Source organism: Dermochelys coriacea, chromosome 20, assembly GCF_009764565.3.
Source record: "Dermochelys coriacea isolate rDerCor1 chromosome 20, rDerCor1.pri.v4, whole genome shotgun sequence".
NCBI classification, from domain to species: domain Eukaryota; kingdom Metazoa; phylum Chordata; order Testudines; family Dermochelyidae; genus Dermochelys; species Dermochelys coriacea.
In genome coordinates this window covers 5,551,336-5,572,488 of record NC_050087.2, presented here as the reverse complement: position 1 = coordinate 5,572,488, position 21,153 = coordinate 5,551,336, and the positions used below count along the sequence as shown (strand labels likewise).

The window sequence follows — 21,153 nt, the reverse complement described above, 5'->3', positions numbered from 1 at the left end:
CCAGACTCCCGGGTTCTATCCCGGACTCTGGGAGGGAGTTTTGCCTAGTGGTTAGAGAAGGGGAGCCTAGAACCCAGGACTCCTGGGTTCTGTCTCCCACTCTGGGAGGGGAGCTGGGTCTGGTGGATTGGAGCTGGGGGGCAGGAGTCACTGGTTCTGTTGCCAGCTCTGAGAGTGGTTAGAGCTGGAGGATCAGGACTCAGGACACCTGGCTTCTGTCCCCAACTCCACCAGTGACCTGCTGGGTGACTTTATCCCTCTGTGCCTCAGTTTTCCCCCTCTGTAAAATGGGGGTGATAGAATTACCTCCAGCTGGGAGGTCAAAGAGGCTGCTTGGGAAGCTCCCTGCCAGGCAACACACTGTTATTACTGGGGACTGCATGGGATCCAGCAGCAATTACCTAAACCACCCCCACACACCCTGGCTCACAGCATAAGATCCCTGCAGTCAGGGTGAGCCCCATCCTCCAACTGGACACTGGAGCAGCTGTTCATCTGATACAATGCTTGATCTGACCCAAGGCTGCTGGACTCTGCTCCTTCTGCACCCCGATGTCCTCCCCATTTTTTTCACCATGCAGTGAGCCTAGCTCATTGATGTGGAATGGCTCAGGGCATCCCAACAGGCTTGGGGCTGGGAGGGGTGGCGGAATTGCACCAGGCATGGAGATGCAGCCATCTCTGAGGTGGGGCATAGCAGCTGTTTAATGCTGTGGGAGGACTTAGGCGACGGAATGAAGAAGACTCCTGAATCTGACTGAAATGATGAGGGAAATGTAGGGAGGCAGAACGGACTCACTCAAGGGGAATTTGGCCAGGGGGGTGGAGTGGGTCAAAGGATCAGCTTTATTTCTTAGCCAAGAGACCCAGGTACACCAGTGAAAGTACACAGAAAGGAGGGTGTGGCCATGAGTTGTATGTGTGAGCATGAGCACCCATGCACACTCACCATCGCCCTCTACTGGCTGAAATCACAGTGGACCAACTGTGTCATAGACCCTATACTGTTAAGAGCTGAGGGGGATTCCTCCTTAACTCAGGTGGCCATTGGAGCGGACGGCTGTGCATTCAAGCCCTAGCAGGGTCTGAGTAGCCCCTGGGAAGGGAGGTCTTTATGAACGGATCACAGCACGGTTAGGTGCATGTGCTAGCGTCCAGTGTTGTGGTTCTTATCGGTTCTGTGGTGCCCAAGTCAAGACACCGCTGAGGTGCAAGGGGTTTGGAAGCAGGACGTTAGGGAAAGGCAGTTCGTGGGACGGGGGACTGTGGCCTGAAATCCCAGTGTCCAGACCCCAGTATAGTTGGTTTCAGAGTAGCAGCCCTGTTAGTCTGTATTCGCAAAAAGAAAAGGAGGACTTGTGGCACCTTAGAGACTAACAAATTTATTTGAGCATAAGTTTTTGTGAGCTACAGCCAACATTCCAGCTGCAGGATCTCTCTTGCTGGGGATGGCATTTGAGCAGGCAGACCCGGCCAAGCTCTCAGGCTCCAGGGCAGAGTCTGAGGCGTTGGAACTAAAGACGGTGCCAGGGCTACATGGGCATCGTTCAGTTTAGCAATAGTTGAACTCCTGACTCACATCCTGAATACAAATATTGTCTTCTCACTAGACTCCCCCACGAAAGGCCCAAGTAGCATTCAGAGGAGAACTCAGGAGACCCCATCCCAGCTCTGCCCCTGAGGGACTTCCCCTTCCCCTCCTCTGTCTGGATTGTGGGGGACGGGGGCTGTCTCTGACCCTGTGTCTGGGCAGTGCCCGGCACAATGGGACCCTGCTCTTGGGTAGGCCCTCGAAGCTATCGGCGCTGCAGCTCCTCGCCATGGCTCAGGGCATGGCGGGTTTCAAGCTGCGCCCAAGGACTTGGAGCATCATCTGAGCTGAGGGGGAGCAAGTCACCTCTTTGGAGGCCTTCACTGCTCCTTTCTGCTCTACCCCAGGATCCCTGTGTGACCCACAGTCCCCCCCACCCAGCAGGCAGGATTATCCCCGTTCTATAGCAAGGCACAGAGAGGCTAAGTGACATGACCAAAGGCATGCAGGAGTCTGTGGGAGAGCAGGAATTGAGCCTGACTCTCTTAAGGGCCAGGCTAGTGGTCTCAGCACTGGGCCATCCCTGCAAGCTGGGGCTGGGTCCCTGGGCTGTGGTAGGCCTGGTCTACAGGGGAAAGGTTTTGTTTGGTATCTGCCAAGGAGTGAATGGAAACTGACCTACTTCTCCTGGTCACACTTTCCCCCATGGGGACATTCTCCTCCCAGCGTAACTCTGCCTGCATAGTGCCCCCCAGGGCACCGAGGCCCACAGCCCTGTGTCATCTCCCGCACTGCTATGACCCACCCCAGGGCAGATCCGCTGCCCTTGCTCCCCACCATTTCTCCTCCAGCCCTGTTCACGTCAGCTTCGCTCTCCCAGAGACGCCAGGCACTGCACGGAAGCCCCACAAGAGCCGCTTCCTGCCCCAAGGAACCCGCGGTCCAAACGGACGCAGGAGGGATGGGACGCAGCAGCAAAGCGAGGGGAAGGGGCTTGCCCCAGGCTACCGGCAGAGCTGGGAATCGACCCCAGGAGTCCTAGGCACCAGTGCCCTAGTTGCTAGCCCAGACTGCTGCTCAACCCATTCACCAGGTGCTCTAACAGGGAGGGGCACGGGCCTAGCAGCTGGAACACTGGGTTCTATTCCTGACTCTTCTGCTGACTCACTGACCTTGGGCAAGCCGCCCACTTCCCCTTCTTTGTGCCTCAGTTTCCCTTTCTGTAACCCTGGGATAACGACACCTTGAGGGAAGACCGTGTTCCTCCCAATGCCAGGTGTTCTTGTTGTAGAAGGCAGTTGCGGCCCCACCTCTCTCTGGCTGCCCACGCCCAGGGAGCTGCTGCCCCATTCCCACGCCAATTCACAGTTCCCGCCCCGCCCCGCGTCCTGGCTCCGGCTAATCTCTCGCCATACCAGGCCCTCTGGCTGGGCTTTAGGAGAGAGGTGTGGGCATGCCCAGTGGCATTAAACCACAGCCCGATGGTGGCTCTGCAGGGACATGGGGGCCGAGATCAGAGAGGCTGCGACCCAGCAGGGGCAGAGAGAGCCCCCCCACACTCTTAGGTTCTATTTCTAGCTCAGGAAGGGGAGTGGTGGTGGGAGAGCTGGGAGCCAGGACTCCTGGGTTCTTTCCCCATAGAATCATAGAATCATAGAATATCAGGGTTGGAAGGGACCCCAGAAGGTCATCTAGTCCAACCCCCTGCTCAAAGCAGGACCAAGTCCCAGTTAAATCATCCTAGCCAGGGCTTTGTCAAGCCTGACCTTAAAAACCTCTAAGGAAGGAGATTCTACCACCTCCCTAGGTAACGCATTCCAGTGTTTCACCACCCTCTTAGTGAAAAAGTTTTTCCTAATATCCAATCTAAACCTCCCCCATTGCAACTTGAGACCATTACTCCTCGTTCTGTCATCTGCTACCATTGAGAACAGTCTAGAGCCATCCTCTTTGAAACCCCCTTTCAGGTAGTGAAACAACTCTCCAACTCCCCAACTCTGCTCTGATTCGCTGTGGGAGTTGCTTCCCTTCTGTGTGCCTCGGTTTCCCACTGAGCCCTTCCCAGGAGGGCTGTGAGGATCTATAAGTGTCAGGCAGGTGCTTTGAGATCTCAGGACAGGCACTGCAACAGGAGCCCCGTCCGGTGGCCTCACTATCCCATTGAGCTGAGGGGCTGGGAGCTCTGGGGTTCCCTGGTGCTTGGAGACCTGTGGCTGAGACCTTCCCTGGGGCGTTGTGTGGCCCTGCCCCGCTCGCAGAAGCCTTGGGAAGTGCCCTGGGCACCAGCACTGCTGGAGGAGGCCGTGGGCTGGACTGGGAGGTGAGGGAGGTGTCTCTCCTGTCTGCCACTGCACCCTCGTGACTCAGCCACCTTGGGTCTTGGCCGATCTCCCTGGCCAGTCACACCCGAAACTGCGGCACTGCGGGCAGCAGGCTGGACACTACCAAGGCCAGGCAGTAGCCTCCCCTCACAGCCTGGTATCGGCCCAGGATCCAGTCCCCAACCAGAACCACCAGCGCCAGGGTTCACACTGCCAGCCTCTGACAGCAGCTGGATCTGCCTGCTGGGCCACCGGCGCCAGCCCCTCACCTGCCCCCGCATGCCAGGAACAAGCCCATTCCAGCCCCCCCTTGCCCGCCCACCGGGGCTGCCGAAGCCAGATGTCGGTGCTAAAATTACTCCCGGCCCGGGGGGAGCTGGGGGTGGGGAGCTGCGCTCAGCCATCCCTGCCCGGCTAGCTGGGAGACAGGCCCCGGCTTGCTGGCTGGATTTTTTTATTATTTTTATTATATTTTTTTTTTCAAAGGAGCTAATTCGGTCATGGAAAAAGGTTTGGGTGGAAATACCTTCCCCAGACGTGTGAGTGGAGGCAATAAATGGGAGCTTTGTTCGGCGGCTGGGCTGGGAGGCCCAGCCCAGCACGGCAGGGAGAGGGGCTCCGAGGCCAATCCCAGTCCCCCCATGTTCTTAAAGCCCCTCCACGGTCAGAAACACCCCCCCCCCATGGAGCCAGAGCCCTCGGGGGAGCTGAATCTCCCCACTCCGGCTGGCACGGAAGTCCAGCTGGCGGTGGCAGTGGGTCTTTGTGTGGCGTCAGGCTCCGCGCTGTTTGGCGCTACGGGCTGGCCTAGCTTGAAGCAGTGAAGTCCAGTGGCTAGAGCACTGGCTTGGGACTCAGCAGACCTGGCCTTGGCTCTGCCGCTGACCTTGGACCCGTCTTTGATCCTCTCTCTCTAGTTAGGCACTGAGCTGTCCGGGGCAGGAACCGGGTCTCACTCTGCAGCTGTGCAGCACCGACACAAAGGGCCCTGAGCTTGGGTGAGGTCTCTGCTACCTTATAATCACTGGGGTTTTGGGTCAGCCCCTCTCCATCCTTGGCTGGGGTCAGTTACCCTGGGCTGATTCTGCAGGTCCTGAGTCACTTACTGAGTTTGGGGAGGGCTCCCAGGCATCTCTGACCCTCTCTCATTTCCCCAAACATCCCTCCATGGTGAGAATTCTCCTCGTTTCCCAGACAGGGACAAAGAGGCAACGGGAGTGGGGTCTAGTGGTGAGAGCAAAGGAGTGGGAGTCTCGACACCTGGGGTTCTGTGCTCAGCATGGGGAGGGGAGTGTTCTTTAGTGGTTGGAGCGTGGGGGACGGGGGGACTTAGACTCCTGGCTTCTATGCTTGGGGAGGGGACTGTGGTCTAGTGGTTAGAGTGGTGCCATCCAGAAGCCAGGACTACTGGGCTCTATTCCCAGCTTCCTACTGACTCACTCTGTGACCTCGGATAAATCCCTTCCTCTCTCTCGCTCTCTCTCTGACTCAGTTTCCCCACCTGTAGCTCAGAATTGACTCTCACCCATCACCCTGAGGGCTGTGGGATTTAGGCCGCATACCACTTTGGTACCTCTTTAACCACAGCTGTTTAGAAATCAGTGCAGTGAAAGTGGGTCAATCCCGTTGTGTGGTTGCAGGTCTAAACATCTTTATACTGGTATAACTGGGTCCCCACTGGGCTGGGTCGTACCCCTTCAGCTGTCCTGGTATGGCTAAGTTGGTCTCCAAACTGTAGAGCAGGCCTTAATAAATGCCTGCAAAGAGCTTTGAGATCTTCCAGGCTTCAGGGGCGGGGGGAAATGCAAATGATTTACTAATGAACATTTGTGGTACGTCCATGCTGCATGTAAACCTGGGTCTGGGGGATCTGGGCTTGTGGATGCACTGTTTCCAACCTCCCTCTTGAGTGTCCGCACTGCATTGTAAACCTGGGTTCACAATTGCTGGACCCAGCTCTCTTAGCCGTGTTAACGCGTCCACGCCACGCAGACCCTCCCACTCAGGGCTGCGACTTGACCTTCGTCCATACTGCAGAATGACTTGCCTCTTGGCTTCTGGTTCGAGCCCTCGGAGCTTGGCTTGGGCCCGTGTGGGTGGCGCTGACGGTGGGGAATCGGTCTGCTGCGGAGAAAGGAACAGGCCATGCTTCCCACCCCAGCTTGCTCAGTGCCAGAGCTCTGGCTCAGGGCGTTACTGATGCCCCATGTTGGCTGATCGTGCCCAATGCCACCCTCTGCCCCGGGACAGGGCATTAAAGATGGCCAAGAAGCTCCAGCCTAGCCCCAGAAATGCTGGCGGTTGCCAGGGGCTGGCTGCTACTTTCTTTGGCTGGGTTTCCCATCAGCCTGGCCAGCGAAGGGTTCAAGCCCAATCCAGACCTCTGAGCCCGGCTGGATTTCGGGCTGGGCTGGCTCGCTTTAATTCGGGGTGAGGTTTGGGCTGGGCCTGTTCCCCGTGCAGCCGGGATCCCTGGTGGGGCGGAAGGGGTTAGTTGCTGTGGCTGCGCTCAGGAATGCAGCGCTGCGAGTCGGGGAAGAACCTGCATGCGCCCAGGTGCTCGGCCCAGGAAACTCCACGGGGCTGGGTTTGTTTTTGTTGCCTAAGCCTGTGGGTTTGGTTCCTACTGGGCACAGGAGAGCAGGTTCTGGCTCTTGCTGCCCCGTGTGTTCGGGCCCAGCCACACCCACTGGAATAAGGGCCTGGCGTGGCAGCTGCGGGGGCCGGGAGAAAAGAGATATACCCCTCCTCCCCCCAGCTACACCTAAACACACACACACACTCACACACACAGAGCAAACACACATACCCAGCTCAACATAGACACACTCCAACAACCCCAGCAAACACCCCCCCACACACACACACAGCTCAACACAGACACTCCAATGCCCCAGCAAGCAGAAACGTGTGCACATGCACACACTCCCACACCCAGCTCAACACAGGCACTCTCCCACACCCCCAACAAACACACACACACACAGCTCAACACAGACACTCCAACGCCCCAGCAAGCAGAAACGTGTGCACACGCACACACTCCCACACCCAGCTCAACACAGGCACTCTCCCACACCCCCAACAAACACACACACACACAGCTCAACACAGACACTCCAATGCCCCAGCAAGCAGAAACGTGTGCACACGCACACACTCCCACACCCAGCTCAACACAGGCACTCTCCCACACCCCCAGCAAACACACACACACACACACACACACACACACACACGGCTCAACATAGACACACTCCCACACCCCCAGCAAACACACACACACGGCTCAACACAGACACACTCCCACACCCCCAGCAAACACATACACAGCTCAACATAGACACACTCCAATACTCCCCAATCAACACAACACTCCAACACGCACGCACACACACACACACCAGTCCAACAGACACATATCAATATTTACGCTCACATATCCCAGCACACACACACATCACCCCCCCCCAATTTCAGCACAGACTCATCAACAAACACACCAACCCCAACAAAATCACACAGATCAACACACACGCTAACACAAGCCCCACAGACACACACACTGATACACAAAAAATCACACTGTTCAACACACATTCAGCACACACCCATCTACACACACCCCAACCCCAACACAGCCTCACCGACATACCCAAAGACACCCCCCCAAACACACTCCTGCTGCAAGCACTAGACAACCCTGCCCCTTGCAGAATCAGGCACCGAATCAAGGAGTCCAGGCTCCCAGCCCCCCACCCCGTCTCTAAGGTCCCAATAGTGCTAAGAGATCCTGGCCACAGACTGACTTTTCTGAAAATCCAGCTCGTCACCGGTGCCTAACCGGGAGCTGAGCCTCTCTGGAAATCCGGCTCCTGCAGTGCCAGCGGTAAGAGACAAGACTTCCCTGGGTGGCAATTCCCGTCTCTCCCTTACAAATACCTTTCCCCGCAACCTTAACCTGCCGCCACCCACAGCCCCCATTACAGTCTAATTATTGTCTCCCTTGCCAGGAACAGTTTGTTGAGAAAGTGGAAAATCTGTATTTATTTTCCCACCTTCAAGTAGCTTTTTAAAAACAACGACAAAAAAACACAAACCCACAAACCCAAAGTAGGCCCAGCTCTATGGATTCCACCCAGCCTCCCCTCCCCACCCCACCCTGCAAGCTGGAACGGCTTGCAAACCCCAGAGGGGAAATATTTCCGAAGGACGCCGTGGCAAGGGGGTTAGGCTGGAATGTGCCGCACTCCACCTCCGGTAGCTTCGCTGCCATGTCCTGACGGGGAGGGTGTGGAACGGGCGGCTGTGGGTCACACGGGCAAATTGAAATCGCTGTCAGCAGTCCTGTGAGGTTCAACAGGGCCAGGAGCTGGCCTAGAGCAGAGAGGAAGGACGGATGCTAGCCCAAGGCCTGGCTTCAAGCTATTTAGGCACCATTGAGGATCTGCGGCATAGTGGCTCTGAGCCTCAGTTTTCCCATCTGCACAATGGGCAGAACAGCCCTGCCCTTAGAATCATAGAATATCAGGGTTGGAAGGGACCTCAGGAGATCATCCAGTCCAACCCCTTGCTCAAAGCAGGACCAATCCCCAATTTTTGCCCCAAATCCCTAAATGGCCCCCTCAAGGATTGAACTCACAACCCTGGGTTTAGCAAGCCAATGCTGCCCTGCCTCACACGGGGGGGTTGGGAGGAGAAATCCTTTAAAGACTGAGAGGTATTCGGACACCACAGCATAGGCGGAGGTCCTAGACAGACTGGAAACCCAAGATCAGCTGCATGGCCTAGCAGCTGGGACCTTAGATTAGGACCTGGAGACATAGGTTCTGTTCCTGGCTTTGCCAGTGCCTGTGCCCCTGTGTCTGTGCGTGACACCCTGAGCTCCATAAGGGGGTGTGTGTGTGTGTGGGGACAGCGGAATGGCACCTTCCAATGCCAGGCCCTGGCCCCGGTGAAGAGTGGCTGTGTCTGGATCTCAGTGGGAAATACACCAGCCTCCGCGCACAGCTCGGCCCCAGTCTTTGTGTCTGTCAGCCGGCCCCCCCCAGCTGCATTAGCCCCATGGCTTAAGTAGCAGCTTGGAGTGACAGTCCGTGCTGAGCCCGGCTGTTCCGGGGTGCACCGGGACCTCGCCAGACTCCGCTGCCCAGCGGCCAGAGCCACCCGTTCACATGCACGTGGCTCCGAGCTAGCAGCTTGTCAGCTCCAGAGAAATGTCCCTCCCGAGGGCTCTGGGATGCCCTGCTGGTTCCCAGGTGTGCTGGAGTGGACGTGCTTTCTGCTGGCTTCAGTGCTGTTCCCCCAGGCCAGTGCGGAGCCCCCTGGAAACCTCTGACCCTTTTCCTGGCCCCATCCCAAAGTCCCGCCAGATCTCCCAGCCTCCCCGACATCAGGAACGATGGGATAGGTATCCAGAGGGCAATGCCAGTCAAATGGGTCAGAAAGGGAGCAAAAGGGCCCTGGCTCTTACGCCACATGACCCCCATTGCAGTGGAGGCTCTGAGCACTTGGGCCCAGTTCCTCAGAGGTGCGTAGGTGCCTAACTCCCAGAGTTTGGTGCACGCATACCTCTGAGGAGCTAGCCTTGGGTCCTCACACTGGTTCGTTCCGCTAGCGTGGAAGGCACTGGCACTGTTATCCCAGGCACCATGCTCAGCAGTGTGGAGCTGGAGGGGGGACGTTTGCGTCAAATCCCTTGGGAGCAAGGCGGGTGGAAAATCCACGTCTCTCTTTTTCCGTTACCAAAAAATACAGCCCTAGGTTTGAGCGGGGTACAGCTGTGGGCTGCTTGGCCTCCCTAGCTGAACATCACAGCCCAGGCTGCTCCAATGGACCAGAGCCCAAAGGGCCAAACTGGGCAGATCAGGCCAGGGCAGACCTGGGTTTTACCTGCTCTGGTGAGTCACTTCCCCGCCCGCCCAGGCTTGATTCCTCAGACCGTCTCCTCCCTGCTCTGTGGCTGGGAAGTGCCTGGCATAGCTTTGCCCTGGTCTGGGTGAGGGCCTCTGGGCACTCCCGCCATACAGAAAATGGTCACAACAGAGATGAAGCTCTCTGGGCGGAGTGTGGGCGGTGGCCACGCCAAGGAGGTTCGAGTCAAAGGCCAGGTTGGCACCACGGCATGAAGAGGTGGGATCCCTGGCTGGCGTTGCTGCGTTCACAGAAGCCCCTGGTGCAGCAGACGCTGGAGGCTAGAGTAAGCAACACCAGTGCATGGTGCGGCGTTGCCGGTCGAAGCTACGTCCGCCCTGGGGGGTCCTTTGCTGGGTCAGCCGCACTGGCAGGCATGCGCTGTGAGGCCTACCCAAACAGCCTGGGTTTGCTGCAAGCATCAACTCCCCTCAGATGCACGGAGCGAAACCTCCTCTGGGCTTTTCCAAGGCTGGGGTGAGCGCCTTGTCTGCACCACGCCGAGGGTGGGAGAAGCCAGCGCCGTTGAGTGTGATCCCATTGTGTTCTGGCTGAGAACGGCAAACTCATGACGTTTTGGAGGCTGCCCCTGTGTGGATGTAACCTGCGATCCCCCAAGTGGTTGGAAAGCAGCCTCACAGCTGACCCCGCCCCCCTCCCCCCGCCAGCCCAGCCCAGGGTCTGGAAAGAAAGCGGGGGGCCCTCTCTCTGCAGAGGGGTATCTGTGAGCTGGTTCTCTCACTGGTTTCCATGGGCTGGACACCTTGGCCTGACAGCACATTTATTTTTGGAACCCGGGCTCCAAGAGGCCCTCACATATGGAAAAGCTTACGGAAACGGAGCCCTTACGTGAGCGGCTCACTTGAAATCTCATGGCTTTCGCTACACAGGCCGCTTGGCAGGGTCCTCCGCAGCAGGGGGAGCGGAGCAGTAGGCCAGCGAGCTCTTGGATTTTTAAAGGCACCCAACACCGTCCTCTCGCCCCAATAGGATGTGTGCACAGGCCAGTTCGGAGAGACGGTTGGCCTCTAGGGATGTTTGTGCAGCTGGGCTGGGTGCCTGCTAGAGTCATGTCAGGGCACTGCTGCGGGGAAGTTCACAGCGCTGGTGTCCCAGCTGGGCACTGCTGCCAGGAAGCTCACACATGAAGCTTGTGAGCCAGCGTGCAATGATCGTCCCCGCCATCTTGTGCCAGCATGATGCACATCAGCATCCTCCTCACGGGACGCTAGTTTCCTCCGCTTTATATCCTCCAGTCTCCTGCCTGGCTCAACACTCCAGCTTCCCACGCTCACCAGTGGGGGGCACCACATTGCAGGTCATCCCTAGGGACAGCTTGGACCTCAGCGCCCTGGGCCTTTAGGACAGAGATGCGGAGTGTAGCCCACTGCCTACTCTGTGGGGATCTGCAGGGTGATGGGGCCAAATTTACCCCCTGGCTACACTGTGGGCCTGGATCTGACCCGTGGGGCTCAAAGTAAGGAAGCCCCCGGCGAACTGTGACCCCAGATCAGAAGGGAAAGAAGCGGCTTTCCCGACTGGGTGACAACAGTTCCCCACCACTGGGGTGAGCATCAGGGCCTCTTTTCTCTGCAGCGGGATGAGGTAGACCCCCCCAATCCAAGCATAGCCCCTCCCCGCCTCTCCCCCTCCCCCGAGACCAAGCACCTGGGCCTCTGCCTCACCTGTGGCCATTTCTCCTCTTCCGGTCATTCTTGTGCCATTTGCTATCTCTTTCTGCTATTCCCCATCCTTGTGCCAGTTGCTATTCCTGAGCTGGGCAGCACTATCTCCATGGTTCTCCCCACTAGCATGCCAACCCTTCTGCCACGTCCCTTCCTTATGCCAGCCCAGCTCTGCTGTTCACCATGATCGTGCCAGCCACTGCCTCTCCGCTCTCCCCCAGGCGTGATGCCAGCAATCCCCTTTCACCCATTTCCCACGACTGGCCCTCCTGCCACGCTCCCCACCACCTTCCTGCCCTCGCCTCCCGGCCTAGGAGCTGTACCAAAGGGCTTCAAACTAGGGTGAGGCAAGATTCCCCCCACCCCCGGGGAGCGAGTGCAGGAGCTTGAACAAAGGAGAGGGGGACCGAAAACAAGCAGCAGGGGTGGGGGGCAAGAGCTGGGGGGGGGGAGCGGGAGCCCGCAGAGTGGCTGTTGTGAATTAGGGCTGGGGTGTAGTGTTCCATGTGGAAGATGTGACGAGCTCGCATTCTGCCCCCGGGGTGGTACAGGCTGCGCTGAGGCGGGGCGAGCCAAGCCCAGACTAGCGCTGGCATCGAGAACATAAGCTCCATTTATCTGGGAACCTGAAATGACTCTTGATTTAAATCAGATGGTAAAAGCACAAAAAAAATCGCCTGCCTTTGGCCCCGGTTCAAGAGGAAAAGCACACAGACACACGCGGCCTTGTGCGGCGCTGCTTAAAGGGCCAGCGCCATGCACCGCTCCAGCACGGGGACAAGTCAGGGCCTTGTCCAGGCGTGGCGGGAGGGGGTCTGGGTTGGGGACTTTTGGCGCTGTTTGGTAGCCCAGGGTTGGACCCGGGGTTTCTCCACTGGGATGTGGGGACTGCCATCAAAATATAGATCTGGATGGGGACTTTAAATGCGCACCCAGGGTCAGGGGTGTTTGTGAAAGAGAGAGAGTTGGTCTTCATGTGTATGAGTCAGAGTGTGGTGTGTTTGTGCATGTGAGTTGGTACATGTGTGTGAGAGTAGGTGTGTGTGTGTTTGTTTGTGAGTAAGGGTGTGTGTGTCGTTTGGACTCTGGGTTTAGGTCTGATCTGCTTGCCGGTCTAGGACTCTCCTGTTCATGCATTTCTGAGCCAGGGGGCGTTCAAACTCGCTGGGCTACAATAAACCTCCTCCTCTCCCAGGGCAGCGGTGTAGGGTTGCCAATTTTGGTTGGACATATTCCTGGAGGTTTCATCACATGACATAATCTTATGATCCTGGAGACTCCAGGACAATCCTGGGGGGTTGGCAACCCCACCTGAGCTGTGAGTTTGGGCACAGGATTGTTGGGGGAGGGGGCAGGACTCCTGGGTCCTATTCTCAGCTCTGCTGGGTGACCTTAAGTGAGTCCCTCCCCCTTGCTGGGCCTCAATCTCCCCATCTGTTGCAAAGCACTTGAGACCCATGGACTGAGGTGTGTGTGTGGGGGGTCAGGCACATGCTAATGAGCTTATCAAAGCCAGTTTGAACCTTTGCCACCTCAACCCCAGTCTTCAGCCCTCTGGGGTTAGCTGGCAACGAGCAGGAAAGACAAGGCAGGTGTCCCGATTGTCAAACCAAACGGTGGTATGTCCCCTCCCCTCAGGTGGGGCTGGATATTTGGGGTTATGGCCCCTGTACCGTGGGTCAGAGGCTACTGGTTGAACTGGCCTCCAGATCACCCTTCCCATGGGCCTGCGGAGCCATCTGGTCCTCCGTAATCGGGGCGGGACTGGCTTCCATAGGTACTCGAAGCCCTGCGCGTCACACCACCCCTGGCAGAGAGCATGCTGGGACAGCTGTGTTCCCAGCAAGCTCTCTGCCTGCACATCTGGAAGGGCCCCCTCCAGCTGAGCGCCTCTGCTCTCCCATGATGCACTGGGGGCTCACAGGGTGGCCCATGGGGGCAGTACTGTCTCTGGTCTCCCATGATGCACTGGGGGCTCACAGGTGGCCCATGGAGGGGAGGGGGCTGGACAGCTTTCTCCAAGGGAGTGGGGTTTGCTGGGTCTCTGCTCCATCCTCAGTCAGCCCTCAGCCCCCACTGGCTCAGGAGATGCCCTTTTGGGGATGCTCTGGGGATCCTGGCCGCCCAGGGGCATGAGGCTTGGCACAGGCCTATTGGGGGGCGATGCTCGGGGGGCAGCGGCAGGCCAGATCCCTGGTGTATTAATGGTGCATCCCCTCCTCACTGCACCCTGGAAACTCCAGGACAATCCGGGAGGGTTGGCAACTCTCTCCTCCTCCGTCTCCCTCCTGCAGGCACTGGGCTGGGATCAGGGCTGTTTCACATGGGGTGGGGGGGCAGTTGGGAGCTGAGAGACACAGAGCCTATGCAAGGGGTGGGGGGAGCTGCTTTCCCAGTGTCTGTGCTGCGTGCACAGGCCTGTACTGGGTGTGTGTGGGTGCACCGTGTGTGTTTATGTGTCTGCTCTGAGCTCCTGGGCTATCCCCACCTCCCTCACAGGGTCAGGAGTGCCCTGACCAGGTTGGCGCTGTACCAGAGCCCCGGGTTTCCTGGGGCCCGTGTCCTGGGTGCAAATCTACCTTGAAAGGCCCAGCGGGAAAGCTCGGCCCCGGAGCCCTGCCGTGCCTGGACCTGGAGCAGCTCGGAGGGTTGCAGCTGCTCTTCCTCTGTCAAGGCAGCCAGGCAGGATGCCACCGACCCTCCGGGCCAGGCCCTGCCCCCTGCCCCCAGTTTCCTGCCCACCCTCTCCCACATTGCAGGGGTGCCTGCGGGGGCAGGGCTTTGGGAGTCTGGGCGCTGGCAGTGCCCGTGCAATGCAGCTAGGCTCCAGGGGGCCGAGACCCCTGGCTGGCTCATCAGCTCTCGCTCGCCCTGCCCTCACATCTGTGCCAAGCGGCAGCATGGTACTGAGCTCCGCCACCGGGCAGGGAGGGGTTGGCCGGCAGTTTCACCAGCACCGTCTCATTCTGTCCTTCTTCTCCCGCAGCCAGGAAGGCCCAGCGGATGCCCCGGATTCTCCGACGACAAGAGGAAGGAACGCCGGCAGTGTGTCGGGAGGGGTTAATCCTGGTGGAGGACACCCCAACTCCACTGCCCGCTGTGTCTTTCAAGGGAGATGCCTGGGAGCCATGGCGTGCTCGCCGTGGGGGGCGACTGATGCCACCAGGATCCTCGACTGGTGCTGAAAACGGGTCGGTGCTGGGCATCGCTCCATAGCAGACGGACGACCCCCTGCTGGCCCTCCCCCGCCATGGCAGCAAACAAGGAGAGGGTCTGCCCCAGTGGGACCCCGCTGGGCCACATGAATGGGTTCCCCCCCACCGTTTACCCCTTCGCCTTCTCCAGCAGCATCCGGGGCTCACCCCCTTTTGAGGTGCTCACCAGTGCAGGCTACTTCCGGGGCTTCCCCACCGACCTGCCCAAGGAAATGGCGTCTCTGTGTAAGTACCAGGGGCTCGGCGGGGCTGGGGGTGCCCATGTTGAGGGAGGGGGGTTCATCATTGTTTAGGGGAATCACAAGAAGCTTGAGACTGTGATGTTGCATCGTGGCAGGGCTGGCGATAGCATGCAGTGAGTTGAGGGTGGGTTGGCATGGGATCGAGGCTGAGATGGGATTGATGCTGAGACTGGTGGTGCCACGCTGGAGTGAGTGGGGCTAGCTCCGGATGTGAAGGGGTTAATGGCGAGGTGCAGTGAGGCTGGCTCTGGCTGTGAAGGGGTTAATAGCAGAGTGCAGTGGGGCTGGTGTTGGATGTGAAGAGGTTAATGGCGAGGTGCAGTGGGGCTGGCCTGGATGCGTAGAGGATAATGGTGGGCTCCATTCTCCTTATTCGGGTAGCAGCAGGAGTTCCCATCCCAGATCAGAGCCCCATTGTGCTGGGTGCTGCGGGAGGGATGTGCCGCCGGGGCATGGTGGGGTGGGTGCCAGGGCGTGGTAGGACAATTTTGGGTTTGTCATCGGGGCATGGCAGGATCGGTGCCTGTAGATGGTTGGGCTGCTGCCAGGATGCGGCCGAATCAGTGCCAGGACGTGGCAGGGTCAATGCTGGGAAGTGGCAGGATTGGTGCCTGCACATGGTGTGGCTGGCATCAGGGTGTGGCGGGCGTGGCGCTGGGATATTTTTAGGTTTGGCCCTGGGATGTGATGGGGTCATTGCCCGATGGGGTCATTGCCCGGATGTAGTGGGGTTGGTGCTAGGCCACGTTTGGGTTTGCTGTCAGGCCGTGGCAGGGTCAGTGGGGAGCTGGTGCTGGGACTTTTCAGGGATAGCATGGTGACCCATCGCAACGACCTGATGTGATGGGCGATGCTTTGATGGGATGTCCTGATGGTCAAATGGGGACGGGGGGACACTGTCTCTGGTCTTCCATGGTGCCCTGGGAGCTCACAGTCCTGCCTCTGGTGGGGGTGGCTCTCTAGGGGGATGTCTCCCAGCAGTCCCTGCTGCCCTATAGTGCCAGGGATGGGTCAGGCCCCCTACCCTGTCCCCGGTGAGCATTTTGGCTGGGCTGGTGGCTCAGTGCCAGGGCTTCAGGGCTCCGTGGGGCTCAGCCTTCTCCTGCCTGCTGGGACACGCCTGGAACCCGGCCTGGTCTCCCGTGTGCGGATCTCAACATGCAGGAGCCGCGTCCCCACGCTGCCCCAGCTGTCAGTCATGGGCTGCACGTGTCTGCGCCACATGTGGGGCTGGGCTTATCCCGGTGGGCGTCAGGGTCCTCCCCTGCATGGCGGGCTCCTGAGGGAGGAGTCATGCCCCCTGTGACTGCCCAGTGATGCCTCTCAATCCCAACCTTCAGCCCCTCCTCCCCACACCACCTCCCGGCTCGTTAGAGGGGCTCCAACATCATTCCTTTCTCTGGGGCTGGATCTGAAGGCAGCGTGGGGTGGGTAGCAGGACCCACCCCGCCCTGGGCACTAGACCTTAGGGTTGCTCCCTGGAGGGCTGCCCAGCCTTGTGCCAGACCCGGTGAGCGCTCTGCTTGGCATGACCTGGCCAGCAGCCTGTGCAATGTGGGCCACGGTACGGGGAGCCCAGGGGCTTGCCCGCGTGGGCGTGGGAGCCTGTCTGGGCTTTTTGACAGTGGAATCCCAGGTGGTGCTTGCCCTGGGGCCAGGCCGAGCGGCAAGTACACTGCGTGGGAGGGGCAGGAACGTTGGCGTCTCGGGGGCCGGACCAGCTGGGCAAGACGGAGCCTGCTGCGATCCCCCCACCGTGTGGGGAGGGCATGTGTGGGCGAACCCTTGCTCCGCCTATGCCAGGGAGTTAGCTGATGGGCACAGTGCCCCCTGCTGCTCAGTGCAGGGGTCCGAGAGCCCCCGAGGGCTGTAGTGGTGCTGTGAGGTTAAGCTGCCATTTGTGATGGGGGGCAGGAGCCTGGGGTTGGGGGGGGCCCATGGGGCAGAGCAGGGGTGTGGATGTGGGGATCAGCAGGTCTGGCTGCAGCGTGGGGGGAGTTTTCAGGCCAGGTGGAGTTTGTGACCATGGAACCGTCTCCTCATTTTTCAGGAAACAGGAAAGGGGGTACACTTTTGTCACAGGTGTGGGCAGGAATCTGCCCCTCAGGCTGCCCCCGGCCCAGCCCCCTTGTCTCCCCCAGCCCCCTTTGCCAAACTCCACGCGAGCAGCAAGCTGGCCTCTGTTCTGCTCACACTGGCTTTTCCGCAGGCCCGGCTCTCGCTCGGCCGACGGAGGGTGACGGCTTTAATCAGTGCCTGATGGACGGGCGCTGGCAGCGCCGCTGGAAAGAATTATTTCATCTGGCTCCAGATGAGAGCTGCCGAGCGGGGCCCGCATGGCGCTGCAGTGAAAGGGGCTCTGTGCGCTCCCCTCGCCAGCCCCTTGCAGGCAGCGGGCAGGCAGTTTTTCCCACCCAGTCCTTCGGCTCTCCATCGCATGGGGTCAGGGCTCCTCCCTGGCTTGCTTTCTCCCTTCTGCAGGGGCTCTCGGACTTCACTGGCCCATCCCAGCGCTTGCTGGGCCCCGGGGCCGCCCGAGCCCATTGCACTGGGCCGCACCTGGGGTTTAGCTGCTGGAGAGTGGAGGGCAAGCCCTGGTACAGCAACCCCCTCGCTGCTCCCTGTCAGGGGCGTTGCTGGCTTTGCAGAGCAGATCTGGCGGGCGCTGGGATTAAGGGCTGGGTGACTAATGTGGGAGGGAGGGGCCGGGATGTGCAGAGGGGATGGGTGGCTTAGAGATGGGGTGGGCGGGTGGGGCTGGGAGTCAGGACTCCTGGGTTCTCTTCTTGGTTCTCTGGGAGGGGAGTGGGGTCTAGCAGTTAGAGCCAGTGGTGGGAGCCAAGTTCTATCCCTGAGTCTGGTGGGGGAGCAGGGTCTAGTCTGTTGGAGCAGGGCAGGAGACGGGCGTCAGGACTCCTGGGTTGCTTCCTCCCTTCTGATACTGCCTGGTGACGCGGGCAGCGCTCTGATATGGGCAGGGGGCTGTGAGGGCATCGCCCTCCAGCTGCTGGGGTTGCTAATGGGACCCAGATCCGTCCCCTGCGCCGGCCTGGAGAGAGCTCAGGGGTCCCAGGTGAGCTCGCAGAGGCAGGTGTCTGGCACACAAAGCTGGGACTGAAGGCGTTCTCCTGCTGCCCCTGGGGGGCAGTGCAGGTGGCGCCTTGCCCTGCCTGGCCTGTGCGTTTTGTAGCTACAAGCCTCCACGGCGATCAACCCAGCACCAGATTCACCTTGAGCTTCCTCGGCCTCCACCCCCGCTCTGGACCCCCAAGAGCCCTGGGGCTCCCTTGTCATGCCCCCAAGCCCAGTCTCCCACGTCCTAGCCCCAGCTCCGGTGTCCTGTTCAGTGAGATCCCGGACTGCAAATGGGCATCCCCCAATCCCGGCGCTGTGAGCTCCCCCACAGCAGTGTCCAGCTGGGACTCCAACGCTGTGAGCTTCCTGGAGTATAAATGGGCCTATCCCCTGCCCGGGTAGGTGGAGCTGCAAGGCCACATGGACGGTCCCAGCTCAGTGGCCTGGCCTCCTTTGATCAAGGAGGCAGGTGGACTTAGTGCACTGTATGGTGCGGGAGCAGCGGTGGATACATCTTTACTTTGGCACTTCACCCTCAGGGGTGGCTCTCCACACCCCAGAAGAAGCTGCGTTCGGCCGCTCTGTGGCACCGGGAGCCCCCGGCAGCCCGGAGAAGTGGTAAAACTCCTCTCCCTGCCCCCGTTATGCAAATGGAGAAACTGAGGCATGTAATGAGGGGGACGTGGTGAGGCAGAAATAGAAACCAGGCGACCTGGCTTCCAGCCCCAGGCTGAGCCTGCCTAGCTGGGCCATAACCTGCCAGTGGGGCTCCCCATCTCCAGGGTTTGGGATCATCCTTCCGGGGGTGGGGAGCTGGATATCCAGGGAAGAGGAACTCCCCCCCACCCTTTGGCCTGAAGTGAGCGGAAAGCACCTCCCACAGGTTCTGTAGCACAGTGGACCCCAGGCTGGGATGCTGGGGAGGGCTGAGACGTGGCTGCTCTGGGGGCCAGGGGCGGGATTCAGGGTGATTACCCAGTTTGGTGTGACTTGGGGTTCCCTGATCTGCAGCATCCCAGGGAGCTGGGCAGAGGGACCAGGGTGGTGAGCCCCAAATGTGGGGCTGTCCCGTCCTGAGCGCAGTGAGCCCATGGGTTTCCAGGGGGAGCCAGCGGTATCCCAGCGCCAAGCATACTGGCCTCTCAGTGAACCCCGCCAGGGGTACATGGGGGGAGGCCAGCCGGGGGGGGGGGGATGTAGCTGGCGGCCGCCTATACCCTGTGGTTTGTTTTCTTTAGTGTTAACTTTCAGTGTCTTTCAGGCCCATTTATGCCGTAGTGGCTGGAGTAGAGGTGCCCCCAGAAACACCAGTCCTAAGCCCCCTGGCGGCTTTTGGCTCCCCTCCCCTCATCTCTGATCACTTTTAGGAGAGCCAGAGAGCCCCAGTGCCACCAGTCGTGGATCTCCAAGCACCATATGGACATGAACTAATTCAGCCCTGTGGCCCTCCCTGGATATCCCAGCTTTGCAGATGGGGGACAGGGACACACTCTGCCAGTGATAAGACGGGCTGAAGAACCCAGGAGTCCTGCGTCCCAGACCCTGCCCTGCTGTACCCATTAGACCCTCACTCCCTTCCCAGAGTAGGGATAGAACCCAGGAGTCCTGACAACCAATCCTGGTTTCTCTAACCACTAGACTCCACTCCCCTCCTAGAGCTGGAGATGGAACCCAGGAGTCCTGGGTGCTGGGTCTCCTGTTCTAACCCCCTTGCCCTCTCCCCAGGGGCACAGGCATTGCTGCTGGACACAACGAACCTGGTATCGCAGCACTGGCAGGAGGGGCAGGGTGATGCAGCCCCCAAGGGCCAGCAGAGGCTGCCAGTGGCAGCTCCTGCTCCTCAAGGCTGCTGACAGCTCCTGCAGGGATGGTGCCCGGGGAAGGGCCCTTAGGAGCAGCACCCGGAGGTCCTGGCTGAGATCAGGACCCCGTTGCATTGGGGTGAGAGACAGCCCCTGTGTCCAAGAGCTCACAGTCAAAACAGACCAAGAGTGGGAGGAGAAACTGAGGCACGTGGCAGGGCAGTGATTTACCCATGGTCTGTGGCAGGAGTCAGGGATAGGACCCAGGTGTCCTGACTCCCAGCCCAATGCTCTGGCCGCTAGACAGCACTGCCTTAGGCTTCCCACTTGCTGCCCCCTTGCGCTGGTCTGTGCCCTCCCCCTCCAGGTTCTGATTTGTCTGCCCAGCCAGAGCAGAACCAGCATGCGTCTCTCCTCCCCACCCGAATGAACCCAAATGCCCCCGGGAGAGGGGCCTGGTGCTGGCGGCTGGGAGGGAGGGAGTGACTCCCCCAGCTCTGGGAGCGCTGAGTGCCCCTTATCTCCATCTCCTCCCGGCTTAATGCTGCTGCTCTTCCTCCTCTGCCCACAGGATCCTCGGCTTGTGCTGGCTACTGGTGTTAAAGAGACAAGGGATGGGGGCTGCCAATGCAGACCTCCCTCCGTCTGCATTGTAGGTGTGCCTTGCCAGTTCCCAGCCAGGACTCCAGTGTTGTGAGCTTCCCCGCAGCAGTGCCCAGCCGGGACGTCAATGCTGTGAGCTTCCCCTCAGCAATGCTCTGCCTCTCATGATATTACTTTACAAAGCTGCAGGGGATAAAATAGATCCCAGGAGCTCTAGCTCCCAGTACCCTGCTCTAACCACTAGACCTGCCTCGCTCTGCTTTTCAGGGAGAATAAATCCCATGGCTGAGCTGCTCTGTGGGAATTCCCTCCCCCACAGGTGGTTCTAGGAAGGGGAATCACCCTGCTGCCCTGCAAGTTTGCACTGCCCCAACCCCCCGCAGCTCTGAAACCCCCAGGTCCCCTGACCCCCGTCCACAAATAACTGACCCTCTCCTACTGTTTCCCCCAGCCACCCTCTCCCCTAGCACCGCTCAGCTGACGTCCCCTCCCCATCCCCCGTTGCAGGGTCCCTGATTGAAGCCCAGAGCGGGTAACGCACCCAGGGAGCAAACAGAGGATGAATCTGTAAATCCAAAATTGGGGGACGGCGCTGCCCCCCCATCCCGATCCTGGATCCACAGCAGGAGTTGAATCCCCCCCTGCCAAATGCCCCTTCCCCCAATTTCCTGCCTCTGCTTGTGTATCCCGCACCCCTGTAGGCTGGGTCTGTTCCCCCTTTCCAGACTAAACCTGTGAGCCCAGCATCCATCAGACACGATTACGG

General features: G+C 59.5%; 1 protein-coding gene across 2 annotated transcripts in view; it reads left to right on the top strand.

The window, feature by feature from the left end:
• RARG (retinoic acid receptor gamma) overlaps positions 1-21,153 on the top strand; it is a 63,508-nt gene that overhangs the window by 3,708 nt on the left and 38,647 nt on the right. For both annotated transcript variants that reach the window (XM_038379115.2, XM_038379114.2), the window contains exon 2: positions 14,437-14,890. In XM_038379115.2, coding sequence (XP_038235043.1) covers positions 14,701-14,890 — 190 coding nt within the window. In that variant the 5' untranslated portion in view covers positions 14,437-14,700. The remainder of the gene's footprint in view (positions 1-14,436; positions 14,891-21,153) is intronic.